Source organism: Hyla sarda, chromosome 8, assembly GCF_029499605.1.
Source record: "Hyla sarda isolate aHylSar1 chromosome 8, aHylSar1.hap1, whole genome shotgun sequence".
Classification (NCBI taxonomy): domain Eukaryota; kingdom Metazoa; phylum Chordata; class Amphibia; order Anura; family Hylidae; genus Hyla; species Hyla sarda.
Window position 1 is genome coordinate 31,825,188 of NC_079196.1, and position 26,191 is coordinate 31,851,378.

The 26,191-nt window shown below is 43.1% G+C and overlaps 1 protein-coding gene across 1 annotated transcript in view; it reads left to right on the forward strand.

The window, feature by feature from the left end:
• Positions 1–26,191, forward strand: part of KIF5C (kinesin family member 5C) — a 99,242-nt gene extending 73,051 nt beyond the window's left edge. The window contains exons 17-26 of the mRNA XM_056537082.1: positions 546–663; positions 2,888–2,964; positions 6,125–6,234; positions 9,249–9,350; positions 12,630–12,690; positions 16,872–16,943; positions 18,620–18,724; positions 20,027–20,243; positions 21,509–21,622; positions 26,020–26,191. Of these exons, the coding sequence (XP_056393057.1) occupies positions 546–663; positions 2,888–2,964; positions 6,125–6,234; positions 9,249–9,350; positions 12,630–12,690; positions 16,872–16,943; positions 18,620–18,724; positions 20,027–20,243; positions 21,509–21,615 (969 nt within the window). The 3' untranslated portion in view covers positions 21,616–21,622; positions 26,020–26,191. The remainder of the gene's footprint in view (positions 1–545; positions 664–2,887; positions 2,965–6,124; positions 6,235–9,248; positions 9,351–12,629; positions 12,691–16,871; positions 16,944–18,619; positions 18,725–20,026; positions 20,244–21,508; positions 21,623–26,019) is intronic.

Consider the following 26,191-nt stretch of genomic DNA (forward strand, 5'->3'; position numbering starts at 1 on the left):
TTTATTTTTTTTTCTATATGGCTTGGCATAAATCCCGATTAGCTTTTCATATTCCTTAACAGGAGCTAAACTGATACCAGGGAACACTACCTGAATAAGGTGGTGTAATGAGCTGCTTTGCATATTCCTCTACCCAGAATCCCAGAGGAGTGCAAAATGGCCTTATGAAGCTCCGTCATACCAGGAGTGGTAATCTCTCCCGGAGATAAATACTCATCCCCTTTAGCTGCTCTCAGGCCTCTTACCTCAGCCAAGCCAGATCACCCTGCTCTGTACTGACGAGTGGCAAAAAACACGAAACAGCTGTCTGCAGATGGGTAGAAACTTTCCTTTTGGGGAGTAGTCTGGCTTGGCATAAATCCCGATCAGCTTTTTATATTCTTTAACAGGAGCTAAACTGATACAGGGAACATTACCTGAATAAGGTGGTGTAATGAGCTGCTTTGCATATTCCCATATATATATATATATATATATATATATATATATAATATATAATATATATATATATATATATATATATTTCTTTTTTTTCTTTCTGCCAGCATGAAGCAAAAATCAAATCCCTGACCGATTACATGCAAAACATGGAGCAGAGGCGTCGACAGCTTGAGGAGACCCAGGATTCTCTTACAGAGGAGCTGGCCAAACTCCATGCACAAGGTAATCCATTGTCTCAGATTGTCTCTCATCAACTCAGCAAATTATTTTATTAGATGTTTTTTATTATGCCTGACCTCTATACTTTACATGCACTTTTCCCCTGGTGAGCACTTTATGATATTGCCAGCTCTTACACGAGGAGAACTACATATGTTAGCATTATTTTCTTCATTGCTAGAGAGGACATTTTATGGCACCAGTTGGGAATTAGTTGTTAGTGTTATTTTCACCTTGAAAAAATTGTGGGAAGAAATTGCACATGAATGGTGCTGTTTGGAGATCCGCAGGGATACAGCAGGCACCACGACCTCTTCATTGGTTTAGGATCTTAAGAGATTAGGCCCTGAAAGATCACACATTGAGCGCCTATGCTATGAAGAAATATTACCTTAACCTCTTCTCTCCCTGTGCTGTATGCAGCCTTGTCTGTTTGTATCATTATAGGCCACCAATATGGATTCTGTTTCTGTATTTTTATTCCCTCAGTCTATCCCCTGAAGATCCCAGCACCATCTGGGTAAAACACGTTGGGACTGTGATGTTTTTCTCTGATTTATTTTAACTGGTACTATCCTTAGGTCCCGATTTGTGTAACTGGGTGGTTTGTTTGTTAATTTATTTATTCATTCATTCATTCATTCAATTTATTTATTTATTTACTTATTAATTAATTAATAATTTATTTATTTTATTTATTTCTTTATTCTTATTCATTCATTCACTCATTTTTTATTTATTTTATTTATTTATGAGACCTGAGCATTAAACAATACTTTTATTGTTGTGAGTACTTTGGACTCAGCATATGTGGATACTCGTCACAGGACCTTAGATGCACTTGAACCTGTCCTTAAAGGGGTACTCCGGTGGAAAACCTTTTTTTTTTTTTTTTTATTTAAATCAACTGGTGCCAGTTATACAGATTTGTAACTGACTTCTATTAAAAAATCTTTACCCTTCCATTACTTTTTAGCAGCTGTATGCTACAGAGGAAATTCTTTTCTTTTTGAATTTTTTTGTCTTGTCCACAGTGCTCTCTACTGACACCTCTGTCCGTGTCAGGAACTGACCGGAGCAGGATAGGTTTGCTATGGGGATTTTCTCCTGCTCTGGACAGTTCCTGATACGGACATCAGGTGTCAGAAGAGAGCACTGTGGACAAGACAAAATAGAAATTAAAAAATAAAAGAATTTCCTCTGTAGCATATGTGGTGAGCTTGGGGGGGTGTAGGGTGAACAGGGGTAATGCAGAGTAGTGTTGCAGGGTGTAGCATTAACCCTTGAATGTTGTGATCCCCGGGGTCCCCAGCAGCGGGACCCCGGCGATGTGACATCTTATCCCCTATCCTTTGGATAGGGGATAAGATGTCTAGGGGCGGAGTACCCCTTTAAGTGGATTCAGCGCCCTTATATACAGAAAGGGTAGGATCAAAGCTTATTGGTCCCCAAACCTGTCCGTCCTAAACCAAGGCATTATGGTTACATCACATGACCCATCACATGACCTAAAGGTCCTTGAACCTTAGCATAACACAATTATTAATGATTACATGACCTAAGGTCCTGTACATGTATTTACACTATAGCAAAATATATTAAATATATACATTTCTTAATAGAACTATGAGGCGACTAGGGGTTAACCCACCAGGAAAGCCCTGACTGTGGGGACTTACGACAAAGGTACGGGACGAAGTCCAGTACCGGGACACCACACATACAGCTGCTAAAAAGTACTGGAAGAGTAAAGATTTTTTTAATAAAAGCCATTTACAAATCTGTTTAACTTTCTGGCACCAGTTGATTTAAAAAAAAAAATTTTCCCCACCGGAGTACCCCTTTAAATTTGTGGAATGTTATTTATTCACTCTCAGTTATATAATTACATTTTTTATAAATATATTTTTAGTTCATTTTAAAAGTTATGTTTTAGCTTTGGTGCTACAGTGAATTCTTTACAGTAATAATACATCGCCTTGCAGCAGTGTTGTAGAGGATTGTGTAAGTGATCAAGAGATCCAGGTCAAGTCACCCAGTAGGACAAAAAAAACTTGAGGCCTCAATGTATTATGTGCAGATTGAAAATACAGTATCCATCGAAATATAAAAAACTTAAAACATCTTAATACTATAACAAACTATTACAACATTCAAAAATATACCAAAAATCGTGTGAAGAGAAGTACAAATGAGTAAAATCTAATATCTGATTTATCTTCTATAGAAAAAATGCATGAAGTCACCTTCCAGGATAAGGAGAAAGAGCACTTGACACGTCTCCAGGACGCCGAGGAAATGAAGGTAGGTCGGGACATATATTACCGTATTTTTCGTCCTATAGGACGCACCGGCATATAAGACGCACCCTATTTTAAAGGTGCAAAATCTAGAATAAAAAGATTCTGCACCCAACGGTGGTCTTCAACCTGCGGACCTCCAGATGTTGCAAAATTACAACTCCCAGCATGCCCGGACAGCCGTTGGCTGTCCGGGCATGCTGGGAGTTGTAGTTTTGCAACATCTGGAGGTCCACAGGTTGAAGACCACTGGATAGGAGGTAGTACTCACGTGTCCCCGCCGCTTCGGACCCGTCACCGCTGCCCTGGATGTCGCTCCATCGCTGTCGCCGCGTCCCTGTGGTGTCCCCGACGCTCCGGACGTCTTCTTCCCCGGGATCCACACTCTCTGTCGCTGTCCTCACGTCGCTACGCACGCCGCTCCTAATGGATGACGGGACGGCGTGCACGACGACGTGATGACGTCGAAGGAGAGCGCCGGCCATGCAGGGGATCCCGGCACGGAGCAGACACCGAGGAGGCAGGTAAGGTCCCTCCCGGGGTCCTGTAAGCTGTTCGGGACGCCTCCTGACGAAGTGGGTTAGCCCACGAAACGACGTCCGTTGAGGGTGCCCGATGTCCCTACATGGCTGCTGGTAATATGCCTGGCGCAGATAATGAAAACTATTGGACATTGGTCCTTACTTGTTTTCTCGTTGTACCACTAATTGCTTTAAAGGGGTACTCCGCTGCCCTGTGTCGGAAGCTCCGCTCCCCAGCGTCCGGAAGTTTATTGTTCCGAACACTGTGTGCGGGCTTCCGTGTTCAGGGCTGCCCCCTTCGTGACGTCACGCCCGCCCCCTTCGTGACGTGACGCCCGCCCCCTCAGCGAAAGTCTATGGGAAGGGGACGCGATGGACGTCACGAAGGTGGCGGGCGTGACGTCACGAGGGGCAGCCCTGAACACAGAAGCCCGCACACAGCGTCCGGAACAATAAACTTCCGGACGCTGGGGAGCAGAGCTTCCGACACAGGGCAGCAGAGTACCCCTTTAAAGGAGATATCCAGTCCTGAAAAACTTATCCCCTATCCTAAGGATAGGGGATAAGTTTCAGATGGCGAGGGGTCCGACCGCTGGGACCCCCACAATCTCCCGTATGGGGCCCTGGCAGCCCGCGGGAAGGGGTGTGTTGACCACCGCACAAAGCGGCGGCTGACACGCTCCCTCAATACAACTCTATGGCAGAGCCGGAGATTGCCGAAGGCAATCTCCGGCTCTGCCATAGAGTTGTATTTAGGGGGCGTGTCAGCCGCCGCTTTGTGCGGTGGTCAACACACCCCTTCCCGCGGGCTGCCAGGGCCCCATACGGGAGATTGCGGGGGTCCCAGCGGTCGGACCTCCAGCGATCTGAAACTTATCCTCTATCCTTAGGATAGGGGATAAGTTTTTCAGGACTGGACTACTCCTTTAATGGGGGTTTATGAGTTTGTTTATCTGGCACATTAATCTTAGTGGCTGGGGGACATCTGCGCAGTACTTGGGGTGCATGTTTTTATGGGATTGGGGATTCATTTCTGTGTTGTCATTTTAGATTTTTTATAATATTTTGTGTATATAATTTTTGGTGTATAATAAAGGAACTTTAGATTGAACTAATCGTGTCTATACATTTTTATGGTGACAAGTTGTAGGTACATATATTGAATTGGTTTTTGTGACCAGTTGATGATATATATTCCCAGGAAGAGTATAGGTTACATAAATTGTTATGACGTATCCTTTATTTTCCCTGAATAAGGCCGGGTTCACATGGCAGAATTTCTGCGCTGAATTTTGCATGAATTTATAGCCAATTCACTTCAATGAAATTGCTACAGCAGAAATTCTTCAGCAGAAATTCTGCTGTGTGAATGGGACAGTGGAATCCCATTAAAGGGGTACTCCAGTGGAAAAAGTTAATATTTTTTTATTTATTTTTAAAATCAACTGGTGCCAGAAAGTTAAACAGATTTGTAAAGTACTTCTATTAAAAAATCTTAATGCTTCTAGTACTTATTAGCTGCTGAATACTACAGAGGAAATTATTTTATTTTTGGAACACAGAGCTCTTTTAGGAACTGTCCAGAGCAGCATGTTTTTCCTATGGGGATTTTCTCCTACTCTGGACAGTTCTTAAATCAACTGAGATGTCAGCAGAGAGCACTGTGGTCGTGATTCAGCAGAGAGCTCTGTTTTCAAAAAATAAAAGAATTTTCTCTGTAGTATTCAGTATTTTTAATAGAAGTTATTTACAAATCTGTTTAACTTTCTGGCACCAGATGATTTAAAGGGGTATTCCAGGAAAAAAACTTTTTTTTCATATATCAACTGGCTGCAGAAAGTTAAACAGATTTGTAAATTACTTCTATAAAAAAATCTTAATCCTTTCAGTACTTATGAGCTTCTGAAGTTAAGGTTGTTCTTTTCTGTCTAACTCCTCTCTGATGACACCTGTCTCGGGAAACGCCCAGTTTAGAAGCAAATCCCCATAGCAAACCTCTTCTAAACTGGGCGTTTCCCGAGACAGGTGTCATCAGAGAGGATTTAGACAGAAAAGAACAACCTTAACTTCAGAAGCTCATAAGTACTGAAAGGATTAAGATTTTTTAATAGAAGTAATTTACAAATCTGTTTAACTTTCTGGAGCCAGTTGATATATATAAAAAAGTTTTTTCCTGGATAACCCCTTTAATAAAACAAAAAGTTTGCCACCAGAGTACCCGTTTAAAGTGTACTGGCTATAAATTTGTGCAGAATTTTCATGCAGAAATTCTGCAGTGTGAACTCGGCATAAGAGGTGGAGAAGGTGTCTGGCAACCAATCCTTCATCATACCCACCTATCACTAGGGAAATACTATGGACACGAAGGCTATGTGCACACAGTACTTTGGTCAGTATTTTTACCAAAACACAGGTCAATTTCCCATTATAGTTTTGCTCCTGGTTTTGGTAGAAATACTGATCAGATACTGTGTGTGCACATAGTCTTGTAGGTGGCATTATGGGTTATGTAGGTATCCATAGATGTGAAGTGATGTCATAGCACAATAAAAAAAATAATAATAATTTGGAATAATGCACCCTGCCTCTTTTGTGACCTCTACAATAGGACGGTGATAACCTTTATAATATTCTTGTCACCAGAAAACACTGGAGCAACAGATGGAAGGACACAGAGAAGCGCACCAGAAACAGCTGTCACGTCTACGGGATGAGATAGAAGAGAAGCAGAAAATGATCGATGACCTCAAAGAGTAAGTATAAAATCAGTTGACGGTGAATTGGAAGACGCTGCCCCCCTTTGCATCCAAATTTGTTACATTTTTTTTTGTCCAGTGCTTTTGAATTACAACCCTTTGTAGTCTGATCCTGCAGTCATGTTTTTTTCTACCTGTCCCCTGTTTCTTCTTAAAGGGGTTATCCAGGAAAAAACTTTTTTTTATATCTCAACTAGCTCCAGAAAGTTAAACAGATGTGTAAATTACTTCTATTAAAAAAATCTTAATCCTTTCAGTACTTATGAGCTTCTGAAGTTAAGGTTGTTCTTTTCTGTCTAAGTGCTCTCTGATGACACGTGTCTCGGGAACCGCCCAGTTTAGAAGCAAATCCCCATAGCAAACCTCTTTTACTCTGTGCAGTTCCTGAGACGAGCAGAGATGTCAGCAGAGAGCACTGTTGCCAGACAGAAAACAACAACTCAACTTCAGCAGCTGATAATTATTGAAAGGATTAAGATTTTTTAATAGAAGTAATTTACAATTCTGTTTAACTTTCTGGAGCCAGTTGATTCGTGGGTGCAGACCTCAAGTTAAATGTAGAAGTGCAAATAGTGAACGTAAGAGAAAATGAATGAAGTCGCACTCTCCCTAATACATCTTCAGCATCTCAGAGATTTTAAAGGGGTACTCCGGTGGAAAACTTATTTTTTTTTAAATCAACTGGTGCCAGAAAGTTAAACAGATTAATAAAAGACTTTGATTAAAAAATCTTAATCCTTCCAGTACTTATTAGCTGCTGAATACTACCGAGGAAATTATTTTCTTTTTGGAACACAGTCCTCTCTGCTGACATCATGACCACAGTGCTCTCTGCTGACATCTCTGTCCATTTTAGGAACTGTCCAGAGAGCACTGGGGTCATAATGTCAGCAGAGGGCTCTGTGTTCCAAAAAGAAAAGAATTTCCTCTGTAGTATATAGCCGCTAATAAGTACTGGAAGGATCAAGATTTTTTAAATAAAAGTAATTTACAAATCGGTTTAACTTTCTGGCACCAGTTGATTTAAAAAACAAATCCACCGGAGTACCCCTTTAAAAAATCTGCCACTAAGTGTCTCCCTACTTGTCCAGAGCACATTCCCCCCCCCCCCCCCCATCTCTTGCACATACCTTGGACTCCTGCCGGCCTGGCAGAAGTCCAGAATCAGGAAATGGAGTCTGGAGTGCTGAGGGTGTGTGTGCAGCCTTAACCAATCATAGCTCATCTCACACTGAACTGCTCTGGGCTGTGTGTAGCAGAGTGAGGGAGGAAGTTTTCCCCTGTATGGCTTCAGATGATGTCACAGCCTGCTGGGGAACGCCCCTTCCCAGTCTGTGAATCTGAGCAGAAAATCTGAGCAGAAAATACAGAGAAAAATCAAGTTAGAAAAATAACAAATAATAAAAATAACAAACCTCCTCCTCATGTCATCTCCTTACTATTGGGTTTTCACACTGTAAAAATCCTCCTCCTCATGTAATCTCCTTACTACTGGGGTGACACACTGTAACAAACCTCCTCCACATGTAATCTCCTTACTACTGGGGTGACACACTGTAACAAACCTCCTCCTCATGTAATCTCCTTACTACTGTGGTGACACACTGTAACAAACCTCCTCCTCACTTAATTACCTTACTACTGGGGTGACACACTGTAACAAACCTCCTCCTCATGTAATCTCCTTACTACTGGGTTGACACACTGTAACAAACCTCATCCTCATGTAATCTCCTTACTACTGGGGTGACACACTGTAACAAACCTCCTCCTCACTTAATTACCTTACTACTGGGGTGACACACTGTAACAAACCCCCTCCTCATGTAATCTCCTTACTACTGGCGTGACACACTGTAACAAACCCCCTCCTCATGTAATCACCTTACTACTGGGGTGACACACTGTAACAAACCCCCTCCTCGTGTAATCTCCTTACTACTGGGGTGACACACTGTAACAAACCTCCTCCTCATGTAATCTTATACTGGGGTGACACATTGTAACAAACCTCCTCATGTAATCACCTTACTACTGGGGTGACACACTATAACAAACCTCCTCCTCATGTAATCTCCTTACTACTGGGGTGACACACTGTAACAAACCTCCTCCTCATGTAATCTCCTTACTACTGGGGTGACACACTGTAACAAACCTCCTCCTCATGTAATCCCCTTACTACTGGGGTGACACACTGTAACAAACCTCCTCCTCATGTAATCTTATACTGGGGTGACACATTGTAACAAACCTCCTCCCCATGTATTCACCTTACTACTGTGGTGACACACTGTAACAAACCTCCTCCTCATGTAATCTTATACTGGGGTGACACATTGTAACAAACCTCCTCCTCATGTAATCTCCTTACTACTGGGGTGACACACTGTAACAAACCTCCTCCTCATGTAATCTCCTTACTACTGGGATGACACACTGTAACAAACCTCCTCCTCATGTAATCTCCTTACTACTGTGGTGACACACTGTAACAAACCCCCTCCCTATGTAATCAGCTTACTACTGGGGTGACACACTGTAACAAACCCCCCCTCATGTAATCTCCTTACTACTGGGGTGACACACTGTAACAAACCTCTTCCTCATTTAATCTCCTTACTAGGGTGACTTGGTGGTGCTGGCTAGGCGGGTACTTCGGGTGAGCGAGGGCTTCAGATTCTAGCTTGCAGAGCAGTGCCCCCATCAAGAAGGCGCTCTAGGTGGCTGCCTATTTTGCCTATAGGCAGAACCGGTCCTGCATATGCATCTATCTTATAGTACAGTGTTTTCCAAACAGTGTGTCTCCATCCATAGCAAAACTACAACTTCTGTCTGGGCATGCTGGGAGTTGTAGTTTTGCAACAGGTGAAAAACACTGCTATTATAGTAACTAAGTAGCTGTCTAACCTTAATGAATACATTGTTGTGCAGGACTTTTTAAAATTTAATTATTAGTCTTCAGTCTCCTTATTCAATTTATTTTTATTTTTTTTGCATCACTTTTAAAGCCTCAACCAGAAGCTGCAGCTCCAGAAAGACAAACTGACCTCTGACTACGAGAAGCTGAAGGCTGATGACGAACAGAGAGAGATGGCACTGGAGAAAATTCTGTAAGCCCCTTCTGAGCATTGGATCAACACATATAGACTGATCTCTGTATGGTAGTGTTCCCCTTCTGGTGGGTCACCAGCTGTTGCAAAACTACAACTCCCAGCGTACTCTAATAGCCAAAGGCTGTCATGGCATGATGGGAATTGTGGTTTTGCAAAAGCTAAACAAATCTCCAATATAGACATTAAAAGTCCAATATAGACATTTCTGGTGCCAGAAAGTTATACAGATTTGTAAATTACTTCTATTAAAAAATCTTAATCCTTCCAGTACTTATCAGCTGCTGTATACTACAGAGTAAGTTCTTTACTTTTTTAATTTCTTTTCTGTCCGACCACAGTGCTCTCTGCTGACACCTCTGTCTATTTCAGGAACTGTCCAGAGCAGGAGGAGCAAATCCCCATAGTAAACCTCTCCTGCTCTGGACAGTTCCTAAAATGGACAGAGTTGTCAACAGAGAGCACTGTGGCCAGACAGAAAATAAATTAAAAAAGAAAAGAACTTCCTGTGGATCATACAGCAGCTGATAAGTACTGGAAGGAATAAGATTTTTGAATAGAAGTAATTGACAAATCTGTTTAACTTTTTTTGCACCAGTTGATAAAAAAAAAACATGTTTGCCAGGGGAATACCCCTTTAATCCCTTAACGACCATGGACGTAAATGTACGTCCTGGTTTGGCAGTACTTCCTGCACCAGGACGTACATTTACTTCCTGTGTTTGACCGCGAGCATCGGAACTGATCAGTGCTATATCCTATGCATAGCCCTGAACAGTATTAGCAATCAAATGATTGCTATAGATATAGATATAATGTTAATGATCCCGTACGGTGAATGGCATAGACGTAAAAAATAAAAAAGTCCAAAAATGCTGCTTTTTTTGTCACATTTTATTTAAAAAAATTTATAAAAAATGATCTAAAAGTTTTATATGTGCAAATGTGGTATTGATAAAAAGTACAGATGACGGCGCAAAAAATGAGCCCTCATACCGCCCTATATACGGAAAAATAGATTTAGATTACTGTAAGCGGTATAAAAGTATCTAGCCATGGGTATCATTTTAATCGTATTGACCCACATAATAAAGAGCACATGTCATTTTAACCGTAAATTGTACAGTGTGAAAACAAAACCCTCCAAAATGTGCAAAATTGTAGTCTTCATTTAAATTTCCTCCCTAAAAAAAATTTTTGGGGGGGTTCGCCGTACATTTTATGGTAAAATGATAGGTTTCATTACAAAGTACAATTGGTCACGTAAAAAACAAGCCCTTATATGGGTCTGTACATGGAAATATAAAGGAGTTATGGATTTTAGAAGGCGAGGCGGAAAAATCGAAAACGCAAAAATAAAATTGGCCTGGTCCTTAAGGTGAAAATGGGTCCTTAAAGGGGTACTCCGCCCCTGGCATGGGGATAAGATGTCAGATCGCCGCAGTCCCGCTGCTGGGGAGCCTCGGGATCCCCTCTGCGGCACCACGCTATCATTACAGCACAGAGCGAGTTCGCTCTGTGCGTAATGACGGGCGATACAGGGGACGGAGCAGCGTGACGTGACATCACAGCCCCTCGTGACATCACAGCCCGTCCCCTTAATGCAAGTCTATGGCAGGGGGCATGACGACCGCCACGCCCCCTCCCATAGACTTGTATTGAAAGGGGCGGGCCGTGACGTCACGAGGGGCGTCACGCTGCTCCGGCCCCTGTATTGCTCGTCATTACGCACAGAGCGAACTCGCTCTGTGCTGTAATGATAGCGGGGTGCCACAGCGGCGATCCTGGGGCTCCCCAGCAGCGGGACCGCGGTGATCTGACATCTTATCCCCTATCCTTTGGATAGGGGATAAGATGTCTAGCAAAACTACTTAGGTAAACTATTAGGTACTCTAAATGAAAAAAAAGTTTTCAAATCAACTGGTGCCGGAAAGTTATACAGATTGGTAAATTACTTCTATATAAAAATCTTAAAGGAGAACTCCAGCTAAAGGTAACTTATCCCCTATACACAGGATAGGGAATAAGTAGCTGATTGTGGGGAGTCCGACCGCTGGGACCCCTACGATCTCCAGAATGGGACCCCGACTCTCTCAGTGAGGAGCATGCACGGCACACGCCCTATTAATTTCTAGGGGAGCGCTGATGATGTAGTGTGGGATGGGAGTGCTGTACTCAGGTCTCTTCTGTGCTCCCATAGAAATTAATGGAGCATGTGACGTCTGCAGCACACTCTCCTTAAAGGGGCACTCAGGTAGAAAACATTTTTTTTTTTAAATCAACTGGTGCGAGAAAGTTAAACTGATTTGTAAATTACTTCTATTAAAACATCTTTACCCTTCCAGTACTTTTTAGCAGCTGTATGCTACAGAGGAAATTCTTTTCTTTTTTAATTTCTTTTTTGTCTTGTCCACAGTGCTCTCTGCTGACACCTGATGCCCTTATCAGGAACTGTCCAGAGCAGGAGAAAATCCCCATTGCAAACCTATGCTGCTCTGGACAGTTCCTGACACGGACAGAGGTGTCAGCAGAGAGCACTGTGGACAAGACAAAAAAGAAATTCAAAAATAGTAGAATTTCCTCTGTAGCATACAGCTGCTAAAAAGTACTGAAAGGAGTAAGATTTTTAAATAGAAGTCATTTAAATCTGTTTAACTTTCTGGCACCAGTTCATTAAAAAAAAAAAAAGTTTTCCACCGGAGTACCCCTTTAAAGCCTTCCAGTACTTATCAGCTTCTGTATACTCCAGAGGAAGTGGTGTATTTTTTTCCAGTCTGACCACAGTGCTCTCTGCTGACACCTCTGTCCGTGTCAGGAACTGTCCAGAGCAGGAGAGCTTTGCTCTGGAATGTTCGTGACACGGACAGAGATGGCAGCAGAGAGCACTGTGATCAGTCTGGAAAGATCTACACAACTTCCTGCAGCTGATAAGTACTGGAAGGATTAAAAATTTTATATAGAAGTAATTTTCAAACCTGCATAACTTTCTTGGACACTTTCCCTCCGGTGTACCCCTTTAAGGTTAAATCCTTAAATTCAGGCTGACTATAGTGACCACTAGGGCTGACTACATACTGCCTGACAGTCTGGCCTTCTCCATATTTCCAAACCGAAAGAGATTTTCAAGGCAGATATCGGCAAGTACCAAAGCTGTCTCTAAATTGCTGGCACAAGTTTTCTTAGCGCTTCCTATTTTTGTGGGTTACTGCAGACGGTGTCATTACTGAGTTCAGTATATAAATAGTACATGGAATTAATGTTTGTGTCTTATATTCACAGGCTGCTTAATGAGAAGAGGGAACAATCACGGGAGGATCTCAAAGGCCTTGAGGAGACTGTGGTATGGAATCTACAAGAGATATGAAGTCATTATCATCTAGCTTTATCAAGGTTACAACCTCTGCACAGTATAGGTGTCTGATCAGTGGGGGTCCAAATGCTAAAACCGACATTAATCACTTGTACAGGGTCTCCATTGCCCCTGTTTGAATGTAACGGTGGGTGAGTATGCACATTGCCGCTCCATTTAATTCCAAGGGGAAAAAGACTGTTTTCAAATCAACTGGTGCTAGAAAGTTGTACAGATTAGTAAATAACTTCTATATAAAAATCTTAATCCTTCCAGTACTTATCAGCTGCTGTATGCTCCAGAGGAAGTTGTGTAGCTCTTTCCAGTCTGACCACAGAGCTCACTTCTACCCCCTCTGTCTGTGTCAGTAACTGTTCAAAGGCCCATAGCGAATCTCTCCTGCTCTGGACAGTTCCTGACACGTGCAGAGGTGTCAGCAGAGAGAGCACGGTGGTCAGACTGGAAAGAACTACACAACTTCTTCTGGAGCATACAGCAGCTGCTAAGTACTGAAAGGATTAAAGGAGTACTCCGCTGTAAACATTTTATGTCCAAAAGATAGGGGATAAGATGTTTGATCGCTTGGGTCCTGCCGCTGGGGACCCATGCGATCTCCGCTGCAGCACCCCTGTCATTTGGTGCACGGAGCAAACTCCGCTTCGTGCCCGATGACTGGCGATGCGGACCGTCACTCCCCCTCCATTCACGTCTGTGGGAGGAGGCGTGACGGCTATGTACTAGATGTCACGCCCCCACCTATAGACATGAATGGAGGGGCGTGGAGTGACGTCACAAACCCAGAAGCTGCAAGCGTTTGTGTTCCGGTCACCACCTTTGGATAGGGGATGAGATGTTTACAGCGAAGTACCCCTTTAAGACTTTTAAATAGAAGTAATTTACAAATCTGTATAACTTTCTGCCACCAGTTGATTTGAAACATTTTTCCTCCGGAGTACCCCTTGAAAGCCTAGAGGATTGCCAAACAAACATAGTACAGCGCTTGGCTATTTTTCCTGTTCTCATAGAGTTGGATTGGTAGAAGTCTGAGCACTCTGCTGCTGCTCCATTCAAACAGAGAGAACTCCGGACCTCCTCTTATGAATCAGGAAATTGTAAAGAGAAAAAAAAGGACAGGAGAGGACAGTGCCTCGCGTAATTCCATAGGATTAGCCCAAAATATAATCCCCAGTGTTAGTTGCACTCACCTGGGGGTATATCTTGCTTTAGGTGTATCACCTGTAACCTGCTGTGGTGCTGCCTTTTGGAGATCGTGATAAAAGTCCAGACAAATTCAGTAAGATCTCATCTATTAGTACAAAAAAATTAGGTGACAGACATACAAAACGCGTTTCAGGGGTAAGTTCCCCATTTCTCAATTGCAGAGATATTGGCCCTGATTTACTAATAGTGTTGTGTAGGTTTCTTTGTGGGTTTTAATTCCCTACAATTTATTTTCCACTTTCCCTACATTTTGATCTTTTTACACCTGCTCTGATCTGTCGGGTTTTCCTCAGCTCTAATCCACATTTTATGTGGAAACCTTAGTAAATATGTTGGGTTTTTGTGAAAATGTTGGGAACACGCTCCTTTTCGGAGACCACGCCCCCTTTTCTCGCCAGCCACGCCCATTTTTCGGGTTTTCTTGGCAAAATGGGGAGTTAGTCCGGGTTTTTTCAATTCTGGCGCAAAATCTGGCGCAGACAGAACTTCTGGGGCAATGCAACAATACATGTCGGGTTTGCAATAGTAAATGAGGGCCATTGTCTCTGAATTGTCTCACAATATCTCTGCAATTGAGAAAGGGGGAACTTACCCCCGAAACGCATCTTGCATGTCTGTCACCTGATTTTTATTGTACTAATAAATGAGATTCTACTGAATTTGTCTGGACTTTTATCACGATCTCCGAAAGGCAGCGCCACAGCAGATTACATTTTTCCTGCACCCTCTACTCTTGTGAATGTTTTCCACACATTGGGGGGAGATATTCAAAAACTACTGTCATTTCTATTCCAGAGATATTAATTAATTAACACTTTTTTTTTCTCCTAACATCTTCAAAGGGCTTAGAAAATATGTGAGAGTTCATTTTCATTGCACTTTAGTTTTTTCGCATCAATATAGCTTAGTTTGGTGCCAAAATTTTCACTTTTGGTGCCAAAATTGCAAATTTTGCTGCCAAATTTTACATCCTGGAAAATTCTGGGGGAAGCATCTCTTGTAATATTCCATGATTACTAGTGCCCAGACAAGGGATAACTGTATAAATAAAACATTTCTAGGGCTTAAATGGGTACTCTCATTATAATATATGTTATCATGTTTTATGTTTTTTTTTACATTTGTAAACCTGGCCACTAGGTGTCACCTATATGGCTCAGGATTACTTTCCCCCCCCTGACGTTGATTACGTTCGGACCAACGCTGGCCGGGCAGCGTGGCACAGCGTGGTCTGAAATGCGCGTTCACATGAATGAGGAGAGGGAGATGCAGGGGGGTGGGAATATTTAAATTTCACGCGCCACACAAACGCTATGCTCGCTCTCTGCCTGTTTCCTATACAGAAAGAGAGCGAGCATGGGCGCGGAATTTAAATATCCCCACCCCCCTGCATCTCCCTCTCCTCATTCATTGCAGCGCGCAAGCTGCAGAAGAGAGAAAGGAGACAGGCGGAAGAGAGCCTCGGCCAGGCTTCAGATGACGTCGCGCCTGCCGGGGTGCCCACTTCCTGCCCTCACCAGAGGGCTCATTTCTGAGCTCCTGCAGCAGTTCAACATAAGGTATTTTTATGGGGATTTGGGTAAAAATAAAGACAGGGATAGATGTAGTTAGTGTCAGGGACAGATGGGGAGGGGGAATAGGGAAATTTAATTTAGTGATACTTTTTAAAGGAAATCTGTCACCAGTGTCACCTACACTAAACTGTCGGTACCGATAGTGCAGGTGACACTGATGACAACAGTACTTACCTTGTTCTATTCCGGTAATCTTCTCCGTTAGCTCCAGCTCCGTGCTTTGTGCATGGGGGGAGCTTAGTGATGTCACCGCTGCTGTTCCCAGGACCCGGGACCCAGCAGAGAGCAGCAGCGGTCATGTCACTAAGCTCCACCCATGCCCCAAGCCACTGCTGCTCCCTGCTGAGTCCCGCTGCTAGAGAACAGCAGCGGTGACATCACTAAGCTCCGCCCATGCCCAAAGCCGGAGCTGGAGCTAACGGAGAAGATTACCGGAGATCCCCTGCACGAAACGGGACAAGGGGAGTAACGTTGTCATCAGTGTCACCTGCACTGTCTGTACCGACAGGTTAGTGCAGGTGACACTGGTAACAGATTTCCTTTAAATGTGAGTTCAGGTGAAGGGACCATGAAAAAAAATATATATTTTTTTTATAACATTTTCCAATAATAATTATTTGTTTTTCAATAATTGATCATTGATTAAATAACACCTTTTCCCCAAAAAACTAAAGAAAAAAACAAAAAAACATTTCTGTGATTTCTACCCTAGGAAAAAGGTGTGACATTTTTTTTATGTAAAATGGACTCTCACCCGCTTGAAAATATCATGTAAAACATGGAATTTACATAGCCACGCCCATATGAAATTTACATAAACACGACCACATGAAATTTACATAGCCACGCCCACATGGACTTTACATAGCTACGCGCCCACTGTTGTGACTAGTGTAAACCTTGGACAGTTCTCATGTAAAACACTGATGTGAACTTTTTTGTGCCAAAATTTTGCCACGAAACGTGAAATTTTTGATGTGAAGAGTTTTGAATATGACCCCCAGTGTGTGTGTCTCCAGCTGTTGCTAAACTACAACTCCCAGCATACCCGTACAGCCTTCGGCTGTCCGTGTATGCTGGGAGTTGTAGTTTACCAACAGCTGGAGGCACACAGTTTGAAAAACACAGTGATAGATAAAGGGGGGGAGATTTATCAAAATGTGTCCAGAGGAAAATTTGCCCAGTTGCCCGTAGTAACCAATCAGATTGCTTCTTTCATTTTTAACAAGGCCTCTGCAAAATGAAAGAAGCCATCTGATTGGTTGCTATGGGCAACTGGGCAAATTTTCCTTTGCATATGTTTTGATAAATCTCCCCCATAATGTATATTTCTAGTATCTAATGATTCTATAATGTCTTAATGTCTTTTCTGAGTAGGCCCGGGAACTACAGACTTTACACAACCTGCGCAGACTCTTTGTACAGGATCTCACCACCAGAGTTAAGAAGGTTTGTGTTTTCCTTGATACTCTCCAGGCAACACAATATTTTAGTAGAAAATGTCCACAAAAACTAAAATGTGGCCTCTACAATTTGTGCCTAAATGAGGCACTGTCGCTTTAAAAAAACTTTTGACATGTTGTAGAGATGCGTCCAAAGTTTAGATCGGTCGAGGTCTGAGTGTTCAGATCCTGACCGGTTCCTAGAACGAAGAAGAAGAGGGCACTAAGCGAGACAAATTTATAATGTAAGTCTATGGTATTGTCTCGGTCAGCCGCACTTCTCTCCTTGCTCGTTCTAGCAATTGGTCGGGGTCTAAACACTCAGACCCTGACCAATCAAAACTTTTTTTATATTTAAAGTGACAGGTACATCTTAAAAGGGTACTCCGCTGCTCAGCATTTGGAACAAACTGTTCTGAATGTTGGAGCCGGGAGCTTGTGACGTAATAGCCCCACCCCCTCATGACGTCACACCCCGCCCTCTCAATGCAAGTCTATGAGAGGGGGAGTGACAGCCGTCACACCCCCTCCCATAGACTTGCATTGAGGGGGTGGGGTGTGACACCACGAGCTCCTGGCGCCGGCTCCAGCATTCAGGACAGTTTGTTCCAAACGTTGAGCAGCGGAGTACCCCTTTAAAGCTTAGACCTAAAATTGGGTAAAATTGGGTGTATTTGATATGTGACGCCCCAGATGCGCTGCCGGGATACACAGAGTTAAGGTAGAGCGAGCTCCCTGCTGCTGATGCTGCCGTAGCTCTCTGAGTCTGCTCATATCTGCGGATTTCCCGTTGGAAGTCACAAGAGGACACACAGAGCTACTGCAGCAGCAGCAGGGGGTTCTGTGTGCCTTAAAGGGGTACTCACGTGGAAAACTTTTTTTTTTTTTGATCAACTGGTGTCAGAAAGTTTAACAGATTTGTAAATTACTTCTATAAAAAAAACAACTTAATCCTTCCAGTACTTCTTAGGGGCTGTATACTACAGAGGAAATGCTTTACTTTTTAGATTTCTCTGATGTCATGACCACAGTGCTCTCTGCTGACCTCTGCTGTCCGTTTTAGGAACTGTCCAGAGCAGGAGAAATCCCCATAGCAAACATATGCTGCTCTGGACAGTTCCTAAAATGGACACCAGAGGTCAGCAGAGAGCACTGTGGTCATGACTTTAAAGAAATTTAAAAAAAATAAAGCATTTTCTCTGTAGTATATAGCCCCTAAAAAGTACTTGAAGGATTAAGATTTTTTTTTAATAGAAGTAATATACAAATCTGTTTAACTTTCTGGCACCAGTTGATTTAAAAAAAAAAGTTTTCCACGGGAGTACCGCCTTAACTCTGTGTATACCGGCAACGCATCTGCAGCGTCAAATACGCTGTGGATGTGCTCTCGTGTGCACGTACCCAATGATAAATTCTCCCCCAAGGACTTTGCTGCACCGCCAATAGCAGTGTTTCTTAACCAGGGTGCCTTCAGCTGTTGCAAAACTACATTTTCCAGCCTTTGGCTGTCTGGGCATGCTGGGAGTTGTAGTTTTGGAGGCACTCTGGTTGGGAAACATTGGCCTATAGTATAAGGTTTAATATTGCAAAACTGAAGCAGGAGCTGTCTTACATGACCAATGCTATGAGTGTTTGTTTTCTTGTCCTTTATTATGGTGGATTAAGATCTTTCTGTGTTTGCAGAGCGTGGAGTTGGACAGCGATGACGCCGGGGGAAGCGCGGCACAGAAACAGAAGATCTCCTTCTTGGAGAACAATCTGGAGCAGCTGACAAAGGTTCACAAGCAGGTGAGACCTGAACCCCGCTGACTGACAAGCTATCAGATGCACTGATCCGTAGCTGATCACAACTAGATGTATATCTGCAATATGTCCACTAGGTGTCAGTGGTGGACAGGTCAATCTGGCTGCAGATGCCTTAACCCAGTGTTTCCCAACCAGTTTGCCTCAAGCTGATGAAAAACTACAACTCTTAGCATGCTGGGAGTTGTAGTTTTGCCACACCTGGAGGCACACTGGTTGGGAAACACTACCTTAACCTAAAGTCTGTTTTACATGCTGGTCTTAATACATTTTTGATCTATCTTACTACGGTTAATGTTGCTTTATTTGCTCTCTCGTGCTTAGCACAGTCATTTCCTGGCTCATTTTAACTATCATTCGGAGTCTAAACACTCAGACCCCGATGGATCAAAACTTAAAAAAAAAAATTTGCGGGCAGCGGAGGGTCGCCACGACACAGCCATGTCCCTTGTGATGTCAGACCACTCCCCCTCCACCACGACCACACCACTCCCCCTCAATGCAAGTCCCTCCTATAGACTTGCATTAAGGGGGCGTGGCTGTGATGTCACGACCCCAGCCGCCCGCACCCGGCTTTCAAAATGAACACCGGGTGCTGCATAAAGATCACGGGGGTCCCAGTGGCGGGACCCCCACGATCAGACATCTTATCCCCTATCCTTTGGACAGGGGATAAGATGTCTAGAAGCGGAGTACCCCTTTAAAGGTGTAGAAAAATTGTCCACATACACTACCCTTGATAAACTCCCTTGCATCTTAGGCTGTCTGTGCGCATTTGGACTGAAATCAGCTATGGCTGTGTTTACATGGCGGAATTTCCACTGGAATATTCTGCTCGGAAATTCCGCTGAAGCAGAGTCCCATTTATTTGAATAGGATTCTGTTGCACTGTGCACACGGCGGAATTTCAGCCATTGGCAGAAAGAATAGACATGTCTGTTCTTTCTGCGGATTCTGCTCGAAAGCGCATTGCCGTCTACGAGACTGCGCATTTACATTCGGTCCTAGCTCCTGCCAGAACATTCGAATGTGTGGAATGTCCACCCATGTTTTCCGGGCGGACATTGCACACAATTTCAGCCGTGTGAACATGACCTATGTCTCCCTAACTGAATTGATTTCAGATATATAAACAAGCACATTTGGGTCATAAAAAGTATAAGCTTAGAATACAGCTAGTATATGTATAGGATATGAGGAGACGTCTGTAGGTCATAAATGGCCGACGCAGTGCATGTAACTGCTGGCATGGGGAACTAGAGCTGATTCTCATGGGTTTTCTCGCAGCTTGTCCGTGATAATGCAGATCTGCGCTGTGAGCTCCCTAAATTGGAGAAGCGTCTTCGGGCTACAGCTGAGAGGGTGAAGGCTTTGGAAGGGGCTCTCAAGGAAGCCAAAGAGAACGCCATGAGGGACCGCAAGCGGTATCAGCAGGAGGTCGACCGCATCAAGGAAGCTGTGAGGGCAAAGAACATGGCGCGGAGGGTGCACACTGCCCAGATTGGTGAGTATACTTGCTACAAACTGGTTGTAAGACATTTAAAGAAAAGAGTTAGAAATAGCGCCAATTTGGTTTCATGGTTGTGTCTGATATGGCAGCTGATCTCCATGTACTTAAAAAGGTCTGACTTGCAATACCAGTCACAGCCTGTGAGTAAAGTGGCCATATCAGCAGCTTCTTCTGCCCACCCATTATCCTATACTTCACTGTACGTGTCAGCCTACAACCCGCTATAGCAGTGTTTCCTAACAAATGGGCCTCCAGCTGTTGGAAAACTACAACTCCCAGCATGCCCGGAGAGCCTTCGGCTGTCCGGGCATGCTGAGAGTTGTAGTTTTCCAACAGCTGGAGGCCTACTTGTTGGGAAACACTCCACTGTAGTACTATAGCAATCGCATGCTTCTTTCTCATGTCATAGGGAGAATGTAATAATAAAGCAACTTATTACTATAATGTTACTATCCAGAGATTGGATATCGGCTCTGCTCTCTCTTGTAAGCTGTAACATCATGTCACAGGCTTTGAAAGCAGTATACTCCGTCACTCCTCCACTTCTATCAGTTCAGGACTAGACCAGTAATGTAAAGCAGGGGAGATGGTATTACTGCCTATTAGATTGATGACTAATTAGATAAGGCAGCAGTGAGCCTGAGCTTCCTGTTGCCTTATCTAATGAGTCATAAATCTACTTAGCAGTAATACCCCACCCCCTCCCCTTTACATCCCTGGTCTCATCTCATGTTGACAGGTAGACTGTAGACAAGTAGACTATTTTTAGAGCAGTGTTTCTCAAGTGTGGTCCTCAAGTCCCCCTCCTTAGTCTTTCACAGGTGATATAATTATGATCAGTGCATCCGGCATCACCACAGTTATATCACCTGTGAAAGACTAAGGAAATCCAAAAAACATGACCTGTTGGGGGTACTTGAGGACCGCGCTTGACAAACATTGTTTTAGAGCCTGTGACATGACGTCACAGCTTACAAGGTAGAAAAAGCAGAGCTCATATGGAGAGATCTATGCACTATGACTAATACCATTAAATTAGTAAGTTGCTTTTGCTATTGTGTTTTTTGACACAAAACAAAGGTTGTTTCTTTCGCCGGACAGCCCCTTTAAGGCCATGTGACTGCAGCAGCCAGCTGCTGTTTTTGCACTTCGCAAGTATTGGCAATTTCTTTTATACCAGCCTATGGCAATTTTCTGGGTTGTTACGTAAGAAAATGATCTTTTTAATAGTTATATCAGTGTCTTCTGTTTTAATCTAGCAAAACCAATTCGCCCCGGACATTACCCAGCATCCTCTCCTACAGCTGTACACGTTATCCGAGGAGGTGGATCTGTGCATTCATCTTATTACCACCACTCCAAATAATGAACAAGTAAGTGTATGTTGTCACTGAACTTTAGGCACATTTGTTAGACTCCGCTATGTAGGAATATTGTACTTTCTATTTCTCATCCTGTTATTACAGACCAGAGCAGCATTCACAATTCAGCAGCTTCTGAGCTGGAATCTCGCAGCTTTCACTGCATTCTGTTGTGTATGATGACCTGAAGAATGATGAGGAGAAAACCTTAGCTTAATTAATATTCCAGACATTGCCACTAGGAGGCAGAGTTGCTTGAGTAATTTTTATGTGTTAAAGGGGTACTCCGCTGCTCAACGTTTGGAACAAACTTTTCCGAACGCTGGAGCCGGCGCCGGGAGCTTGTGACGTCATAGCTGCGCTGCCTCATGATGTCACGCCCCGCCCCTCAATGCAAGTCTATGGGAGGGGGCGTGACGGCCGTCACGCCCCCTCCCATAGACTTGCATTGAGGGGGCGGGGCGTGACATCATGAGAGGGCGGGGCCATGACGTCACTAGCTCCTGGCTCCAGCGTTCGGAACAGTTTGTTTCAAACACTGAGCAGCGGAGTACCCCTTTAAATGTCTCTAGATCGGTGCTGCTGCTCATCTGTAAATCAGGTTTTTCCCCGTTTATGATTTGCAAATTTGCTCTTCATAAGGACTAAAACCTCATTTTACCAGCCAGACCATAGTCACTGTCAGCTGTCGATGGCTGTTTTGGGGGGTTTGCACCTCCCTCTTCATGGAGCAATGCCTTAAATTAAAGAAGCACTTGTTTATTTTTGGCCATATCGTGCTCACTCACTTTCCTCAAGTCCTACAGCACCATCTGTTTTATACCAGCACAGCTGCATCCATGTGTTTCATGTGATCCCCAGCCTGACCCACAGAAAATCACAGTGTTTAAAGGGGTACTCCACTGGCCAGCATTTGGAACATTTAGTTCCGAACGCAGTGTGCTTGCTGCGGGGCGTCGGCCACGCCCCCTCGTGACAGCATGCCACGCCCCCTCAATGTAAGTCTATGGGAGGGTGGGGTGTGACGTCATGTGGGGGCGTGGCTGACTAAATGTCTTCCGAACGCTGGCCAGTGGAGTACCCCTTTAATGTGTCAGAGGAAGTGGTCAGTCCTGGGTCAGCTGACTTCCTGTGAACTACAGGATGACATCATCACCTATCAGAAGCTTCTGCTAGCTCCCAGACTCCTCTTCTCCTCTTGCTATTTATGGGGTTGTTTATCCTATTATTGCCCAGTTCTGGGGATAGTGGTAAAAAAAAAAAAAAAAAAAAACTAAGACACTTCCCTATGTAATCATGACCTTGTCTTGTCCAGCGCTGCTGCTCTGGTCTTCCCTGTCAGCTTTGTTTATATGGCTATAGTGATGCACCCACCCATATACCCATGTCACCTACTAGAATGCCCCCCCCCAAAAGGAAAACAAAAATTATATATATATATATGTATATATATATATATATATGTTTTTTTTTTTTTTTCATTCTCTTTCGCCATAGCGGATGCACACGTCTGTGTTTGCGGTGTGCGCTATAGACCTTGTCTATCACATGCAGATTCTGCATTGGTATATGGGGGGATCTGTATTATGCCTCAGTGGGTTGATGTATTTGGATTAGTCATTGCACATCCTGGACTAGGAAATTGAGCGGCTCGGTGGAATTTCTGATAGTTTCCCTGGTTAATATTTAGTTGTAATAGCCAGAGACACAGACTCTTTGTCTACAGGGAATGTTAGGACTGGGACCAGGGAAACTTTTATATTGTTACTATAAGCAGATCGTATAGATCAGCCGTCTCCAACCTGCGGACTTCCAGATGTTGCAAAACTACAACTCCCAGCATGCCTGGACAGCCAACGGCTGTCCAGGCATGCTGGGAGTTGTAGTTTTGCAACATCTGGAAGTCCGCAGGTTGGAGACCACTGGTATAGATGATATAAATGAACAGTGGGGGGATGCAGAGACCCCAAAACTTCTGATTCAAAGGGGTACTCCGGTGGAGAAAATCAACTGGTACCAGAAAGTTAAACAGATTTGTAAATTACTTCTATTAAAAAATCTTAATCCTTCTAGTACTTATTAGCTGCTGAATACTACAGAGAAAATTATTTTCTTTTTTGAACACAGAGCTCTTTGCTGACATCATGACCACAGTGCTCTCTGCTGACATCTCTGTCCATTTTATGAACTCTCCAGAGCAGCATATGTTTTCTATGGGGATTTTCTTCTACTCTGGACAGTTCCTAAAATGGACAGAGATGTCAGCAGAGAGCACTGTGCTCGTGATGTCAGCAGAGAGCTCTGTGTTCCAAAAAGAAAAGAATTTCCCCTGTATACAGCAGCTGATAAGTACTAGAAGGATTAAGATTTTGTAATAGAAATAATTTACAAATCTGTTTAAAGGGGTACTCCGGTGAAAAACCTATTATTTTTTTTAAATCAACTGGTGCCAGAAAGTTAAACAGATTTGTAAATTACTTCTATTAAAAAATCTTAATCCATCCTGTACTTATTAGCTGCTGAATGCTAGAGTGGAAATTCTTTTCCGTTTGAAACACAGAGCTCTCTGCTGACATCATGAGCACAGTGCTCTCTGCTGACATCTCTGTCCATTTTATGAACTGTCCAGAACAGCATATGTTTGCTATGGGGATTTACTTTTACCCTGGACAGTTCCTAAAATGGACAGTGATGTCAGCAGAGAGCTGAAGATTTTTTAACAGAAGTAATTTACAAATCTGTTTAACTTTCTGGCACCAGTTGATTTAAAAAAAAAAAAAAAAGGTTTCCACCAGAGTACCCCTTTAAGACAGTGTGTAAGTGTGTAAGGCAAACTGTGGTCATCTATATGTTGCAAAACTACAACTCCTATGCTGGGAGTTGTAGTTTTGCTTCATCTGGAGGACCACAGTTTGAAGACCACTGCCTTAAATCATATAGACAGAAGTTTTGGGGTCTCTCCATCCCCCCACTGTTCATTTACATCATCTGAATATCTCCTAAATATTCATGAAGGGATCCCAATTTTTGAAGCTCGTATTGATAAGGGGTACTCCTTAGGGAAAAAAAAAATTCAAATTAGCTGGTGCCAGAAAATTATATAGATTTGTAAATTACATCTATATAAAAATCTTAATCCTTCCAGTACTTATCAGCTGCTGTATGCTCCAGAGGAAGTTGTGTAGTTCTTTTCTTTCTGACCACAGGGCTCTCTGCTGACACCTCTGTCCATGTCAGGAACTGTCCAGAGCAGGAGAGGTTTGCTATGGGGATTTGCTCCTGCTCTGGACAGTTCCTGACATGAACAGAGGTGTCAGCGTAGAGCAATTTGGTCAGACTGGAAAGAACTACACAACTTCCTCTGGAGCATACAGCAGCTGATAAGTACTGGAAGGCTTAATATTTTTATATAGAAGTCATTTACAATTCTGTAATACTTTCGGGCACCAGTTGATTTGAAAACACTTTTTTCCCTCCGGAGTACCCCTTTAAGCATTTTAAAAAAAAAATGTTTTGTTAATTTGTTATGTAACACTGCTGCTAAGAAGAGTTCGACAAGTCCATCATGTCCATCTGATGCCGCGTCAGATGGGGGTGGTGGTGGGGCAGGGGGTGACACAGAAAATTCCATACTTGGTGTAACAGTCCCATATTTAGTCACACCCTTCTATATGTAATACATTTAAAGGGGTACTTCGGTGGAAAACTTTATTTATTTATTTATTTATTTATTTATTTTTTAATCAACTGGTGCCAGAAAGTTAAACAGAGTTGTAAATTACTTCTATTTAAAAATCTTAATCCATCCAGTACTTATCAGCTGCTGTATGTTCCACAGGAATTTCTTTTCTTTTTGAATTTCTTTTCTGTCTGACCACAGTGCTCTCTGCTGACACCTCTGTCCATTTTAGGAAGCAAATCCCCATAGCAAACCTCTCCTGCTCTGGACAGTTCCTGACATGGACAGAGGTGTCAGCAGAGAGCACTGTAGACAGAGAGAAAATAAATTCAAAAAGAAAATAACTTCCTGTGGAGCATACAGCAGCTGATAAGTACTGGAAGGATTAAGAAGTTTAAATATAAATAATGTACAAATCTGTTTAACTTTCTGGCACCAGTTGATTAAAAAAAAAAATTGTTTTCCATCGGAGTACCCTTTTAAGCCTACTATAGATTTAGTTGAATAAAATCAGTGGTCTCAAACTGTGGCCCTCCAGAGGTTGCAAATCTTCAACTCCCAGCATGCCCGGACAGCCGTTGGCTGTCCGGGCATGCTGGGAGTTGAAGTTTTGCAACCTCTGGAGGGCCACAATTTGAGACCACTGACTAATATCCTCTGACTGTTCGGCGACTAAAACTAAAACAATTGCTGTCAAAATTAAACCTCTGTCTCTTTCTCTCTCTGGCAGATAAAAAAAATCATCGCTAAGCATGTGGCGCCACCAACTTCACGCTCGCCAGTCGTACACATGTCGTCGCACCTTTTCTGAGCTCTTTACAATCATGAAAACCAGCCCTGACTCTCACATCTTATCCAGCTTCAAAAAAACTAAAACCCATCAGTGTACAGAGTTATCTAAT